Source organism: Balaenoptera acutorostrata, chromosome 1 (assembly GCF_949987535.1).
Source record: "Balaenoptera acutorostrata chromosome 1, mBalAcu1.1, whole genome shotgun sequence".
Classification (NCBI taxonomy): Eukaryota; Metazoa; Chordata; class Mammalia; order Artiodactyla; family Balaenopteridae; genus Balaenoptera; species Balaenoptera acutorostrata.
In genome coordinates, this window is record NC_080064.1 from 183,538,078 (window position 1) to 183,554,614 (window position 16,537).

Below are 16,537 nucleotides of genomic sequence, written 5' to 3' on the forward strand. Positions count from 1 at the left end.
TAAAAACCCAAGGATATCCCTTGATTTTGTCCACCAACTGGAGCTAAGCCTCAAGGGCTTGAAAAACTAAGCTTATTATAGTAACGTTTTCCACAATAATGAGTATGAACTTACTTACAGTTGTCTAACTAAAAGACCATTTTTTAGACTTTTTCAGAAGAAGGAAATTCTGATTCAATGATGTCTTTACCACTAGAAGAAGAAATTGCTAGCAGCTCTCAACTGATCTGTGAAGAACTGAGTCAGTTTCACAGCCCTTGAATCTGGGCTTGGCCATGTGACTTGCTCTAGTCAATGGGCACATTAGCAAATAGGATATAAGCAGATGCCTGAATAATACTTTTACATTAGGCTCTCCCATCTTATGTTGCTCAGAATTTTTCTGCTACCACCAGAATGAGCTTGGGGTAGACTCCCATGAGTGTCAAGCCAACTGCTAGATGAGAGAGTGAGGCCAAATCAGACCAACCAGCCCCAGCCAAGCTGGTCTAGAACAGAACTACCCAGTGAATCCACGAAAATATATGAGAAAAATAGTAGCACGTAGTTACTTGTATTGAACTAAACTTTCCTCCTGTACACTCTTACTTTTTTTTTTTTCTTTATTTATTTGTCAGGCACTTCTAGTGGTGGTAGAACTGTTGGTGCCCAAATCATTTACCAGATGTGTCTTCAGGATTGATAGTTCGGAACTGCAGAAGTTGAGGGCTATGTCAGTCCATTGTCTGCCCTTGCAAATCACAGGCAGCGTTTCTGGTTGTGGAGCAGAGTTGCTAATCTTAGATCGTCTCTTTTGAGTCATGGACTTCCTACTACAAAGCAGGAGTTGTTATGTGGAGATGATTTTCTATCCCCAGAATGGTGACCCAAAAGATATACTGAAGCACCACAATTAAAAATTAAAGTTAATCCTTGGATTCATAAGGCATAAAGAGGAGCCAGCCATTGAATAACACATTTGAAGACAGATATTTGTTGCATGTTTTGTAGAGGTGTGAGTAATCCATTTGACTACTTCACTGTGTCCTATGTACCTATTTCCAAACATATTTCCCCTGATTTTCCTTACATATTAGCTGGTTTTACATTAAAATTTGCTTTTAAATAAAAATTGCCCTTGCAAGATTATAATAATCAAGTAGTAGAGAGAATAGGATAATTTGACAAATGATGAAGATTTCCTCTGGAAGCACCTAGTTCTGATTGGTAAAGTTGATATTTAAAAGTTATGGCCAGGTCTCTCTTGGAAGAGGAATAGAAAGAAATTTGAAGACATTCTGGATTTGTCTCTGGCTGCCTTACTAACAAGAAATGCCATACAGACATTTCTCTCACTTCTAAACATTTCTCTAAATATGATAACTTATAGAAAAAGCCCAATTGGCTAGTTGTGTCCCAAATGAATTTTCCATTTATAAGACGGTGGAGGGATAGAAGTATCAGTTGCTTTAGAATGTTTCTCATATAGGATGAGATGTCCCAGACGGTTGAAGAGAGTTTTGGATGTAATAAAACTACATAGAATTGACATCAAACATGCATTCATAAATACACACATATTCATATCCAGTCAAGCAGCTAAAAAGTCAGCAGTCCTTTTGCTTCTGTAGTTTATTTAAAATTCCTGATCTTCCAAATGCAACATTTAGAGATCACATCAGGTGCTTCTCATAATCTAGAGAAGCATGTATATTTAGGAGAGGGTATTCTGGGGTGAAGAATGCAGTAACCACCGAATGGGCAACAGAAACTTGCATCAATGGACCGAGCTTTTAGAGCATCAATGTATTCGTAACCCAGAAAAGAGAAAGAGCACTGGGAATTGCTCCTTGTGTTACAGTCTGATGGTGGCAGATCATTTTGATGACATGATTAAATGGACTGAGGTGCATGAAAGCCAGGGAAAGGGAAGGGGCAAAAAAAGGGATTAGAGGATAAGGTGCACTGCTACTTTAAAATTATGCATGCCTGGCCCCATGCTGGTCCCTCCCACTGCTTGAGGCACCTGCTGGAGGCTTGAGGAGCTCAGTTCCAGGCGGGCCAGCCAGCAGACTGCACTCTGAGTTTCAGGTAACCAAGCGTTCGCTGTGCAGAATCCCTGACTTGGGCACCCAAGTCTTCCGGGCGGCCGTCCTGCTGCTGCGGCCTATTTGCTGAGACTTTCCAGAGGTTACCGCAGCGTTGCCAGGCAACCAGGGACAGCGGTCCTCTGAAGAGCCATTTGTCACACTGAGGGGCCTGGTTGAAAGGCAATAAAGAAATGGTAACTCAGCTTATTTATCAATACAATTACTTACACAGTATTAGGGGTCCATATGTAACCTACAAATAGTCATATGAGGAAACACACAAACGTTTGCTAAATACTAAGGCGTAGGACGGACAGATGGCGTTGGGTTTGTAATCAGCTTTACCGTGAGCTTAAAGTTGCCGCACATGCTGCGATGAGGCGGGGGAAAGGCCCAAAGTGCTTTGCCAGCTTTATTCGGGACATCTGCAAGTTAGCTCTGCGTTAACAACATCCCGTGCGTGTGTAAAGGAAATCTATATAGTTCTTTACCTCGTGAAGGAGAGTGGATAGTGCTAATTCCCTGGGGTGGAGTAGCAATCTGAAATTACTGTGTGGGGAAATATATTAATAAAAGTATGTGCATATATGTATACGTCAAACTGGTTGTCCTGTGGACTTTTCAAGGGCTTGATTTGCCCGATGAAGATAGTTACCAAAAGAATGAGTGTTTTCCTCTAGAGAGTGTACTTCAAAATGTTTTTAAGAAGTTTAATAATGTTTCTTGGGGACTCAGAATCCTCATGCTTAGAAGGCACCGAAAGTTTTAAAGATGTAACAGATCTTCCTTGATTCTCTGCTTTTGATTCCCAGACACCAGCTGCTACTCATGTCTTCGCCATCACTAAGGAGGCCTCCGGTGTTACCCCAGTGTGAAAAGGCATCTGCAGTTTCCCGAAAATGGATTTATCTCCATGTTATTTAAAGCACCCCGCGTTAAAGAGTCGCTGGCCAGCGCCGTCGGCCTTATTATTTATTTAGGAACGCTTGATTGGAAGGAGAATGCTTTTGTGTAAACATGAATTGCCTGGCTCTTTCTTTGGGCTTGGGCTTCTTGTTTCCCAGCCCTAAAACATGGCTCTTTACCTATTTTGCTTCCATATCGTGGGCTGACTCGCAGGGCCTTTTCCCAAGGCTGGAGAACGTGGCAGCTTTCAAGAAGGTTTCGGTGGTGCCAACCCAAGCGACGTGTGGACTCCCAGCCCGAAGCACCTTCTGTCAGAGCTCTGCCGCAGCTGAAGGCCTTCGGGTCTGTCCCCAGCGGCTCTGCATTCAGGATTGTCCTTACCGATCGTCACCCCCCGCCTACACTGCCCTCTTCTCAGCAGGCCTCAGGGGCTGCATCACCGTGGACCGGCGTGATCTGAGTCCCAACGCCCACAGCCGTTCTGCAAGTTTCATTTTTGGAAATCACCAGCGTTGCTTTGCCTCTCCTCCTGCTCCCAGGCTGGCGGCGTCATTCACTCTAGCTGTGTGGTTGAAACCCGAGCAAGAAGGTGTAATGTAAGTAGCAGAGGGAGTGTAAGCTTTCCTAGGGTCCTGCAAAATCAGTAAGAGTCAAGGGTATTGCAACTTGAATTCCAGCCTAGAAATGAAGGCACTTTGGAATTGATGCAACTGAAGACCTACTCCTATATTAGGCTCTCCTGGTCAATGTTATATTCCAAATATTTTTTTCCTAAATTCAAAGTATTTCTCTCCTTTCCATGGATGAAGTAAACCCTCAAAGAAGAGTGTGTTAAAATAATTTCATGGCAGGCAGACATGTTTACACCTGGCTCTTTTTTTTTTTTTCCAGCAGTTTAGCTAAACTTTTGGTCTTAGTTTTCAGAGGCTGAACCAGGCTCAGTGTGAGTTTTAAGGCATGGGGACTAGTAATACAAATAATGGATATTTTCAAAGTTTTGGTCCAGGTTTGTATAAACAACTTGCCCTTACTAGAGTATACAATTTTCATGAGGCATGTAGTTCTCTGAGGGCTTAGGACTGTGGTGTCTGCATCCTTATTTTCCCAGGAAGAGATGTTTGTTTAACTCATCTTGGAAGATGCTCAATAATGAGTTGAATAAATGAATGACACCCCATCTCTTAAAAGAGGTCACTTTTGGCCCTTCACTTCCTGGTGTTTTCATCTGTTAGGAAATATATAGAGAAGCATAAAAGATTCTCAAAAGCATTCATGCCATTGATCCCAGTAGAAATGCCTTCAGTGAGTTTGGAGGGGGGCTTCCTTAACATTTTTGGTTATTTTCTATAATCACCTGATTTTCATTCTGTAATAGTTTCTGAAGCTGATATCTAATGTTTCCCCTAAGTGTTTAGAAACAATCTGGAAACTGGAATGAATAGGGCAGTTTTGAGGCATATTTTGCTTATCTTTCGTCTTCCTGTAGGGCTTTTGCCTCTTTTCCTTGTGAAGTTTTCTTTGTATGAGGATGTTGGCCAAATATCTAAAAACTCATGAAACAAACCAGAAAAGTCTTATAATTTCATAAGCAAATATGACTTAAATATCTTTGGTGTTTAGTTTTAATGTGCCAAGTGAAAGTTGGCATATTTTCATTTTGTTTAATTTGGAGTGAAAATCATCACAAACCATTACCCCTATTTCTGTATGTGCCCTAAAAGAAAACCCTGTTTTCTTACTGTTTGAAATGTCAGTAAATCCAACCCACTTAGTTTATGTAACTAACATGCAAAGAGTTTTAAAAAATTGTCTCTTGACAAATATGGCTAGGATGAAATATTTATTCCAAGCTTTTTACAAGGGATATGTCTCTACCAAATTCATCTTCCATTGGTATCATTTTGTATAAATAAGCCAGAGGAGTATTTATAGAGGCAGTAGCACATGGTATATGGTTTTGAGAGTTCCATGCATCAAGGTCGTTTCCATTCTCAAAACTGAAATACCTATGGGAATTGGGGGAATTTCAGGGTGTTTGTACTAGATAAGTAAAACAAACAAAACATGGATTATCCAATTATTGTTTATTCAGGAGCAAAATAAATCCAGTTCCTAAATATTTTGCTACCTGCCTTCCTCTCACATTCATTATCTACCCAAGCTAGTATGTTTACAAGCAAACAAAATAGCAAGGAAGATAATCAATAACATATTAAGAAATGCATTTTCAGTAAGCTTGGGGAAATAAGCCTGCATGTGGCAAATACATCCTTGAGTAATGGTCAAATTCTAACTTGTAGATTTAACTCAAGAGAAATGAACAGAGGCAAACTCTTCTTAGATTGTTTAAGACCTAGAGACAGGGAACAGAGAGAAACTCTTTCATTCCAGTGACTTAGAAATAGTCACCTACCAAAGGGTTAAAAAAAAAATCACAATAGAATTTCCATAGGATTAAAAACAATCACAGTAGAATTTCCATAAAATCGTATTTCCGCTTTATATAAAATCTGTATGTCAAGTAAACCTATTTGCCTAACATAAAATATATATTTGGTCTCATAACTTTATCACCAAATATATGTAGAAATAGAGTAAAAAAGTGACAGTGAAGTAGTGACTGTTAAGTGTTCTCCCGTCATATTATTACCTCTCAATTCTCAGAAAGAATAAATGCAAATGAGAAGGAATGATTTGTGAAAACATGTGCCCTTTAAGGAAAGTTTTGAAAACATCTTTAGCAATAATTCTTGGTTTGCCCAATCTTACCTTTGCCTCTTCAATTCTTCCTACTCAGATCACTGACTCATTTTTTGAGGCTCTACTATAAACCAGGCTAGGGTGCTATTGTCAGAAAACTCATGATCGAATGGGACGACGGATGGCTGGGTGGTGTTACCAAGGCAGCACGATAAGTAAGCTCAAGGGAAGACCCCTTACAAACCTTGAGCAGGGAGGATTCTAGGATCAGGCATTATCCTGGAGATGCTGAGTAGGAGGCAACCAGGTGAAGAAAGGAACCCAGACTCCTCTAGGACTTGATAAAATTCTCCTCCCTGGGATGTACCGCCTTCTTGAGTTCTTGTCTGTGAGATGCAGGCTGATGAGCATCTTTAATAGCTAGTTATTTGGGGGGAGATGTTGATGGCTACTGTCCATGATATTTCTCTTTAAATAGCAGATTTTGGGGAGTAATCTACTCAGGGGGCTCTTCTCTCATCTGCTAAAAAGTTGAGTTGCGAGGTTGAAATGTAATAGGAAAGGGGCTTAAGTTCATATCTGTTTCTGCTCAGTGGGTACAGAGTGGCTAGGCACACGCAGTGATATAATTAGTATAAAATAAAATATATTAAACATAAATCAATAGAGAAATTAGAAAACATAAAAAATAAAAATGTCTATTTAAAGGGATGGGAAAAGAGTGCCATTGTGATCATGATAGAAGTGATTTAAAAAAAAAATAATTTGATAACTGGCCCTACACAGACCTAAAATTTTTCTGAAAATTCTTCTATTTTATCAAAATATTTCACTGTACTCTTAGAAGATTGGATGACGTTTCATCCAGGATGATTACCATGATCTCAGTGCCTCAGTTGGGCCATGTGGTCATGGCGAGCTACAGACACTGGCTTTGGCTTCTGGCCAGTTAATGATGAGCGAAGTAAAGACTATAGTTGTGCATTCTCCATTTCATTATGGGAATTAAATAGAGCGATTCTGACTTCAGGGTTAGCAGTTTAGAGCCTTCCATGGACACTAACCTCTCTTTACATTAAAAAAAAAAGAAAAGAGAAAAGATTTGCTCTGGTGACTCAATACCCAAGCCGGATGTGGTGTATTGTGCCGCTTCCTATAAAAGAAATAGCAGAGGAACTAATGAGCCGATAGGCTAAATGTTGGTTTTGCAGGATGATTCGACCACTTTAGCTCCCATCATGAATCTCCAATAAAGGGAGTGGAGGTTCTGGGGGAATATATTGTCAATAAGAATTCTATTTTTTATTGAAATAAAAGGGCTTCTTAATTGAAAGAAAGCTTGCCCTGAATATGATAACATTCAGGTGCTTATTCATTGTGACCCTTTGAGTGGAGTTTGGGGTCAATTACACCACCATCACTGGATGATGCCTTAGCCTCTCTTTTGGTTGGAGGCTGACCTTTTCTCTTTTCTGGTTGCTTCCCAAGGTGTGTTATAGAAAAGACAGCGGATGGGCAGATTGTGTTCAAACTTACAATATCTGAGAAAGAGACCATGTTTTATTACCGCACAGTAAATGGTTTGCAGCCTCCAATAAAAGTAATGACACTGGGGAGAATTCTTGTGAAGAAATGGATTCATCTTAGTGTGCAGGTAAGTAAAATAAAAAATATTTAATGTTTGGTTAAACACAGGGATCCATCTTCCTTTCTTTCCTTTAAATGGCATCTTCCCATCAGATTTGAAGCACTACCTTTCAGATTTCAGCTATGTGTAAATGACAACTAAAGAAAAACAATATTTAAATGACCTAATGATGTATCTCTTGGTATACCAGAATTTCCCCCTCAAAATTACTGTGAACATGCCCACAGAAGGCTAGGACAATCCCATTTGGGGTAATATCCTCAGGAAATGTTTGTTTTATTTGCTTAGTGTATTTTATTTTGTTCAAAAACGTGGAAGGGCTCTTTTGCGGTCTAGTTCTAATTTTACTAGTCTTGGCAGTATTAAGACCCCTGCCTGGTTTTTACAGCGGTTTTTGGTGGATAGCATCTGATGATATGAATACAATTTGGCTGTTGTGTTAAAATGCTGACCTTAGAACTAATGAACTTTACACATCAGACACTCTACAGGTGTTATATTATTACTTCAGTTGTCAGCCACAGTTTGTATTCGTCTTAGAAGCTGCTAAAGACTGAGATAACTGTGAGATGGTTGGTATTTTATAGTTGTCAGGAATGGAAACAGTTTATTCTTTGGTTTCTTTAGGGCTCTGGAATGGTCCAATGAAGCTTAAGTCACCCTTGCCTTTTATACCAGAGGTACCCTGTACTGTAGTTCTCAGTATATGCTCTCATAGGTGTGCTCAAATGTGGTCCATGCAAAGCCCATTTGCACTAGAGGACATTTGTACCCTCATGCACTTTATGAAAATAATCTTTGATTTCTCACATTTTTGCCCTCACCCTGAAACAGGTAGACTTCCTTATGTTACTTACCAGGGTTCTTCGCCTCCTTAATCAATAGAAATTGATAAGAGGCCAGACAAGAAATTCAGGCAAGGCTTTACTGGGGCCCCTGCTGCAGCCACAGGGAGCAAGAACAAGCAACAGATTCTCTTGCTTGCTCCCTGAAGGGGGGTCGAGCTGATTCCTCATATGGGGTGAGGGTAGGGGTGTGTCCAGGGATCGGGCCAGAGGGGTGGCTTAGGTGTTCTGCCCACCCCTTAGGTGGTGCTGTGTGCAGGGGGGCATGTGCAGTACCCTGCTTTTGCTCTGGCTCTTCAGAAGTGGCAGTTGGTTTTTTTTGGTCTTTTTGTATCTTGTCCATAATTTGCCCCAACTGGACATATATGCAGTTATTTTTAGTCCCTTATCGTTTCTTTCTTTATATTTTATTGCTCCAGGAAACATTTGTCCAGGTGTAAGCACTGCAGCAAAGGGTCCCAGGTTCCAGCCTATCTCACTTAGAAGGTCTTGAAAATTGTTATTTGGATTTTAAAGTCTCTTTTCAGCGTAGCTACTGTTATTGAGGATGTAAATACACTTGAAACATACCTTTGTTTGGCCTGGTAGTAAGTATGATATTCTGCCATGTATGTGCACTGCAATGCATTAAAAGCCTGAGGAAGAACATTTAAAATAGAAATGCAGAGAATTAGCAATGATTGATGTCCATAGCATGGTATTGACACAGTGGTATTCAGTCATCATGTTAGACTTATCTACTCTGCTTTTCATTAGGATATGAGTTTAGAAAATTTGGTTGTCAGGACACAGAGGTTTCCATGCCACCAGGGTTGAAAGGACCTACAAAAAGATAGGTCACGTCTGACATCTATAGCATATGATGGATTCAGTGTGTCATGCTTGCCTCTCATTTGTTCAGTAGTTAGCAGATAGGGGACTAATTTGTTCTATATCTTGTCCATTCCACCCACTGACCAGACCAACAGAATTGGGTTATAACGTTTCCATATAAAAAATGGAAATAGAAACCACTGCAGAGGGGCTTCCCTGGCGGTCCAATGGTTAAGACTCTGTGCTTCCAATGCAGGGGACGCAGGTTTGATCCCTTGTTGGGGAACTAAGATCCCTTGTGCCGCTGTGTGGCCAAAAAAAAAAGAAACCACAGAAGACTGAAGAAATGGAATCTTCAAACGATGTTGAATAGCTATATTTGTCGCATATTTTTATATCAACGATGATGAAAAAAATGCTTTTTACTTGCCTTTATTTTGCCTTATCCATGAAAATGTGCCACGTTTTGGCAGGCAGTAGTACATTAAAAGCTTTACAAAGAAAGTTTAAAATTCCAAATGTGAAGAGGTAACCATGACTGAATTACTCCCCTGGGAGTCAAATGCTCTTAGAGTGCCTATTGGAATCAGCATTATCATTTCAATACATGTCAAATATGAGTCACTTCCTAGTTTAAGCAAAATTTCTTTATAAATCTTTAAATCTTCCCCTTCTTTCAAGAAAAGGTTAAAGTACTTATGATTCAATGAGACTGCTTTATTTCATAACTGACTATCAAGAGAAAACTTATCCTATCCAATTTGTGTTCTTCTTTTATTTACTTACTTTTACATAAGTTTCCCCCCGCATTCTACATTTTACGTTAAAACTACCAAATGAAACAGTCATAAATCATTAGAAAAGCCATGCAGATCGGTTATTTATTCATCTGGCATTTATTGATAGATTTGGGGGTACCCAGCATTATGGAGACCTGGATTCATTCAAATAAAAATTAAAGAGCAATTCTTTAAATTGGAGTTCTGCATAGGGTTCCTTTAAACTGGAAACAAGTCTGAATACATTTAAAATATTACCATATTTATAATAACTCATATTATAGATGTTTAATAAAGAATGTGCTCATTCCTTGGAAGTTAATACAAAAGCAGTGGGAAGAATAAGAGATGAGGTGTAGAGAAATCTGACTCAGGTAATGCTACTCAGTGATCTTAACAAATACACTTGACTCAGTTTTCTTACTTATGTAGTAAAAGGATAGGACTAGATGAACAAAACAAGACTTCCTGGAATTCTACATTAAAAAGTAAGTGACTTTTAAAGTATGGAAAGCTGTTAAGTTGTGTAGGGTTGTCTAGACAGAGATGGTAAGTGACAGAGCTTCCTCCTCAACTGACGATCAGGTTTGTGCTTTTTTCTGCTTCCCCCTGCGATCTGGTATTTACATAGAAACATTTTTTGGTAGATTTCATAGCCAAGATATGGACAAATGCAGCTTGTAACTCTTTCACTATTTATCTGCAAAGAACATACTTTAATACGAAATGTAACTTATTCTCTGTTGCCTTATAATATAGTGCATCCAAATTCTGTTTGATTTTGGGATTAGGGACTTCATAATGCTGGGCATAGGCTAGAACACATACTTGATAATCTGGCTTAGTCAAGTTTAAAATTGCAAGTCTGTAGTTAATGTGTATGCATATATTTTTACTCATCCTCCAATATGGCCACAATCAACGAATTTACATGGTATGTGCGTGTGTGTATATAAAAATAAAACATCTTTACTCATGGAGTTGGCTCAGAATTTAACTTAGAAAGACACAGTGACATAAAATTAATTAACCAATCTGACCTTACACCTTACCCCAGACAGTTCACTCAGTATCAGCTTTCCATCAGTAAAATCAGAATTCTAATTTACCAAATCCAGAAAAAGAAATGAGTTTTAAATAATTAAATCCCTGGGCAAAAAAAAAGATGCTAGGAAGAGCCAGACATACCAAATGTTGGAGGTCTAGTTTCCTAAACAAAAAATGCCTGATGTTACAGTAATGGATCTAACAGCTTTTATTCAAGAACTAGCATTTTGAAGCTTCAACCTGTTGGAAAATGATTAGTTTTTAAATTAATATTCATTCAGGGACTTGAATCTGACATGATTGCCAATTTAAATTTCACTTTGGAGTTTAATATATTGGCTATTTCAAATTATATCAAGCTGAAATTCGTTATATCATATTTTTTGTACTAAAACTGGAAAAAAATCAATTCAGACTTTTTACTATCGAATGGGGAACACTGATAACATTAGAAGATTTTTTTTAGAGCTTAGTTTTCATATTGAATCAGCACGTTATAGTTATTTTAAGAGACCTCTTCGGATTTTCTTTTTTTAAAAAAAAGTTTTGAAATATGTAAAAGGATTTTACTTCAGCAGTTTGTTAGGGCTTGTGGGTAGTACAACTTGGAAGTATATTGACATTTAGTTGCACATCATTTAGAAGTAAAACCTCAGAGTTTTATGAAACTCTGAAAACTGTTTTCCCTTAAGTAGGTCTACACATTTTATAGGACAAATAGCATTAAAGAATCATTAGTATAGTAACCCATTAGTAATTATGCTAAAATGCAGTCAAACAATTATATACTATAATTAGAAGCTGATGAAATACTGCAAGTATGGACGCAAGAAATAGTTTAGCAGTGGGGCTTTTTGCATCATCTCTGCTATTTTGAGGGCTCCTTGATACACTGACGAGTCAAGAGCCACAGATGGTCCTAGCTACAATAAAGTGAAAAAGAGCAGTTCTAATCTGATACAGTGAAGAAAAAAAATGCATGGGTAAATAAAGTTTTAGGGATCAACAGACGAAGAATAGGAGTTTCATAATCATAGTTTGTTCATGAAAAATATTCTTCGATTTATGTATTCAATCTGAAAAAGGGAAACTATTGATGGTTCTGGAGAAAAAGAAAATGCAATTTAACGAACATTTGTTAGAATAGATAAACCAACTCTCTCAATTAATCTCTGGAGTGTATGCCCATGTGCACACTTTATAAAGGTATTGCCATGTCTCTATTGATTGAGGGAACATAAAACGTCCTCGTAGCCTTATGGAAGCTTCCTCATTCATTTCAGCAAGCTCTGTGTACTGGGATTCTCCTGGGAGCACCACCTCGGCTCCCAGCACAAGAGAATCTCAATCCATATCGTTCCTTTAATAATTTTCATTGCTTTAAACTGTAACTATTTACATGTATATGAAAGCCTTCTGTTTGTAGCTAGCCAACTGAATATCACCCAAGTTAGGGGAATAGTTTGTTATTCAAAATGAAGTAAAGATCAATAGAATTTAACAAAGCTTTTCAGAATAATCAGCTGAAAATGATGATAATAGTAACAGCTGTGGTTATTGAGCACTGACTAGGTGTACTGGATTCAACAAGGAGCCTTAGAGAGGTTAAATTATCTGCCGGAATTTACAGTCTCAATTTTCTCTGACCTATACCTAAAAAAATAATAAATTGCTGTGAACCTAGGTCACTGTGAAGACAGAAGAAGTAGTTAATTATCAAAGTTCTCTGAACTCCCCCTGACAAAAACCAAGAACTGAAACAAGACATATTTGTAAAGTAAATAGAAATGAATTTTCATACATTTGTACATATGTGTAATGCTTCACATATTTACATGATTTGTACAAATAATTCAGATCAATATAGTTTACAATTATATCTCTCAGTGATACAGGTGCCTTAAATACATAACAGAATATAATTTTATATACAGTTCTGCTCAATATCTTTTTGGTTTATGACAGTCAGGAAAGACTATAGTGGATTAAAGAAAGAATAATCCACTTAACCCACCCGGATCACCTGATCCATGGCAGACAGAACCAAGCCTTTTGTAAGGATACCTTAAAAATAAGGGGGAATTCTTCCCACTTGATTATGGAGAAAGGTAAAACCCTCCAAGTAAAAAAGTAAAAATTATTCTCTGTACATTTTTGCATGAGACTTTAAACTATAACATTTAGCCAAAAGGCAACGTTTAATTCTTGATATTTTACTTAAAATTTGTACAACCCTAGGAAAATTATGTAGCTCCTTGAAATGATAGATACCTGTGACTATCGGGAACAAAGATAAACCCAGCCTATTTAGCTTCTACTATAAATGACATGTAAAGAAAATAATGTCTGATAGAGTACCTTATAGTCTGCTGTGATGGAGCTTACAGTCTATTAGAAGGAAAAGACAGACAATCACACCAAGGAAAACCAAATTATAACTGTGCTATGTTCTATGGGATCATCTGAAGGACAGTTTGATCAAATCTCTGAAGTCAAGGAAGGCTTACTTTGAAGAAATTGTATTAGATATGTGTATTAGGTTGCTAGGCCTGCCCTAAAAAATCACCAACTGAGTAGCTTGAAATAACAAAAATGTATTCTCTCCCAGTTCTGGAGGCCAGAGGTCTGAAATTAAGGTATCTGCAAGACCATGCTCTTGCTAAAACTTATAGAGGAGTAGCCTCACTTGCTTCTTCTAGCTTCTGGTGTTTGCCAGAAATCCTGAGTTTTCAGATGCATCAGCCTCATCTCTGCCTCCGATATCACATGGCCATCTCGTCCCCTGTGTGTGTGTGTCAGTGTCTCCTCTTTCTGTAAGGACACCAATTATACTGGGTTAGGATCCAACCTAATCAGTATGACTTCACCTTAACTTGATTATATCCACGAAGACTCTGTTTCCAAATAAGGTCATAGGCACAGACATGGGGGGTTAGGACTTCAATCTGTCTTTTGTGGGGGGTACACAATTTAACTGATAACAATATATATTCAGAAGAACATATAGGATTGAACTAGGTGACCAGAGTAGAGAAGAACATTTCATCCGTGCATAGCAAATAGTGCAGATGCCCTTTTGTAAAAGGGACTATGTTGCATGTGAGATACTGAAAGGCCAGTGGAGGTGGAGGGCAGCAGCCAAAGTGGAGCAGCACATGAAATGTAGCCAGAGCCATTGGAAGATGCTATGTTTTAAAGATCATTGTTGGCCGTGTTAAAGTGTTTTCAAGAGAACTCTACTGAAATGCTTTATGCAGGGAACAGGGGATGAGGGAAGAAGTGGGGGGAAGGAAGGAAAATGTATGGCCTGAGCAGATTATCTTTTCAGAAGGACCATGTTGGTTGCACTGAAGGAGAACAGTTTGCATGAGGACAGGAAAAAAGTGTTGTTAGGTGACTCTTAGAGCCCAAGTGAGATACCTTGAACCATGATGGCAATAGCAGATGCACAGAGAAGTGGTCAGCTTTGAAAGCTATTTAGGAATTAAAATCAAAGGGCTTGTTGCTGGAAGGAAAGTAGAGGTTAAGGTAAAGGGAGATGATAAATCCCAGATTTCTGGCTTGGATGATTGTATGACTAATGGTTTCATTTGCCCAAGGAGAAACACTGGAAGAGAATCAGGTTTTTGATATTTAGTACTTACAAGCTAGACTGCAGCTCAGAGCGAAAATTCTCAACTCTAGAGATCATTAGCATCATTGAGAAACTTTCAGAAATATTCAGATGGCCACACTCCATTGTGTCTTCATTGGTCTGGGGTGGGGCCCAAGTATTATGTCTTGTTCTCCTTCCTTCCTTGATGGATTACAAAGTGTATAACAAAATAAAATAATCAGAGTTTAAGGCAGGAAATGACTCATTCCATTTCAGGTATGTCAGGAAAGATGCATAAAGAAGGTAGTATCTGAGTTAACTATTGAAGGAAAAATAGGCTTTTAATAGGTGGAGAAGAGGAGGAAGGAAGAAATTCTACATACCAGGAATAGGTGAGCAATGCCAGGAAGATGAAAATAGCAAAAGATGTTAGTAAGCCTCAGGGGGTCTGAGTTTCTTAGAAAGAAATATATCATGTGTTAAATGAAAAAGGCTGGAAAAAGCTAATGAAAAACTGATGAACTCATAAAAGTGCTAACAAAAGATCAAGATGAAAAAAAAATTAATTACATGGGACTGAGTGAACTGATGAGGATGAGTATAATTTTTGTGACTTTCTGTCTGAATTAAAAAAAAAAAAATCCCACAAGGACTCAGAGGCAAAGAATATACAAATCAATTTTCACTGCAAAGTAAAGGAGCTGTTACAGTGGAGGATTACTGGACTGAATGTCAATATTATGACATAGTATGAGTGTGTTTCATGTTTGGTAATTGCAATCATTGTTGCTTTTGTTGTGGTCATCCATGTACAATGCTTGGTGTCAGTCTATTTATCTCTTGAAAAAATAAAATACAGTGTGTGTGTGTGGAAAAAAAAATAGTGGGGAGGCTGTGTGTGTATTACTGAGGGGATTCTCTGTACTTTCTGCTCAGTTTTGCCGTGGATCTAAAAAAAAAAAAAAAAAAAAAAAAGTGGCTCAGAGTTCTACATAGAGCTATGAAGTCTTTTGTTTTTGTTTCTCACTCTGACAGACAACCCAGGTTTTTTCACCTGCTCCTAATCCAATCTATTTCGTAACTATTATTCTCCATTAGTATATACAGTGTATATATATACACCAAAAGAAAAGGTTTGTCTAGCTGATGTATGCAAAGAGATGAACACACCTGTCATTGTAGCATTTACCCTTTACAAGTCTGAATGTTATCAGTCTAATATTTCATAGAAAAAATTTAAGTTCAGGAAGACCTTTCCTCTGGAAAAACCTCTAATCAAAATCTAAAGCAAGCTATGGATAAATTAACATTTAAACTTAGAAAGCGATAGTTGAAGAATTTAGCAATTTTTTTCTGGTAGAAAATGGTTGATTCTCAGCCAATAGCTAGAAAATGTACAATATATACAAAAGGAAAATATACTACTAAAATTGAAAATTGTGATAAAAAGAAATGTATTTTCCAATGTCTTCTTGTTTCAACAATCTCTGGTCCTCCAAATGCCACTATGGTAATTCTCTCAAATTTGTAATGGTTAAAATTTGATGGTAATGCTTTTTAAAACCTATATTATCTAATGGAATTGTCATTTATATTATATCACTTTCATCTAAAAGCCAAATATAATAAGACAGATAATTTTTGCTTCTTTTGAGGGTAGGCATTTTTGTGCCCACGGGGCTAACTGAAGCCTTCAGTTATACAAGAACAATTCCCACTAAAGTCAAAAAGAAGAGCGTGCATATAACCTAGGGCAGAATTTGGCCTATGGTATGTATTGCTTGGTAATGGAAGAGAGAATATGACTTTATTTAAACATGGCCTTGAATAGTTTTATTTTCCCATATATTTTCCCTTGGTATTTCTCTCTCTCAAATGCAATGTTCAAAAATGTTCCAAGCAGCTGTATTGTTCTGGATGCATAATAAGAGCATATGTTCAAGATACCAGTTTAGATATCTCTAAGCCAAAGAAAGAACAGTTAAAATAAAACAAATTATAAAAACTTTTCCAAGAATGGAAAGGCTTTAATAGATTTGCTAATCTTCTGATTATTTAATTACAGCAGAGAAAAAATGATATTTATATATATAATATATACAATTATGTGTGTATGTATGTCAATATATATTTTT

General features: G+C 37.8%; 1 protein-coding gene across 1 annotated transcript in view; it reads left to right on the forward strand.

Moving 5' to 3' along the window:
- The first annotated feature begins 3,086 nt into the window (after positions 1-3,086).
- USH2A (usherin) overlaps positions 3,087-16,537 on the forward strand; it is an 800,956-nt gene continuing 787,505 nt past the window's right edge. The window contains exons 1-2 of the mRNA XM_057531465.1: positions 3,087-3,571; positions 7,164-7,329. Coding sequence (XP_057387448.1) covers positions 3,087-3,571; positions 7,164-7,329 — 651 coding nt within the window. The remainder of the gene's footprint in view (positions 3,572-7,163; positions 7,330-16,537) is intronic.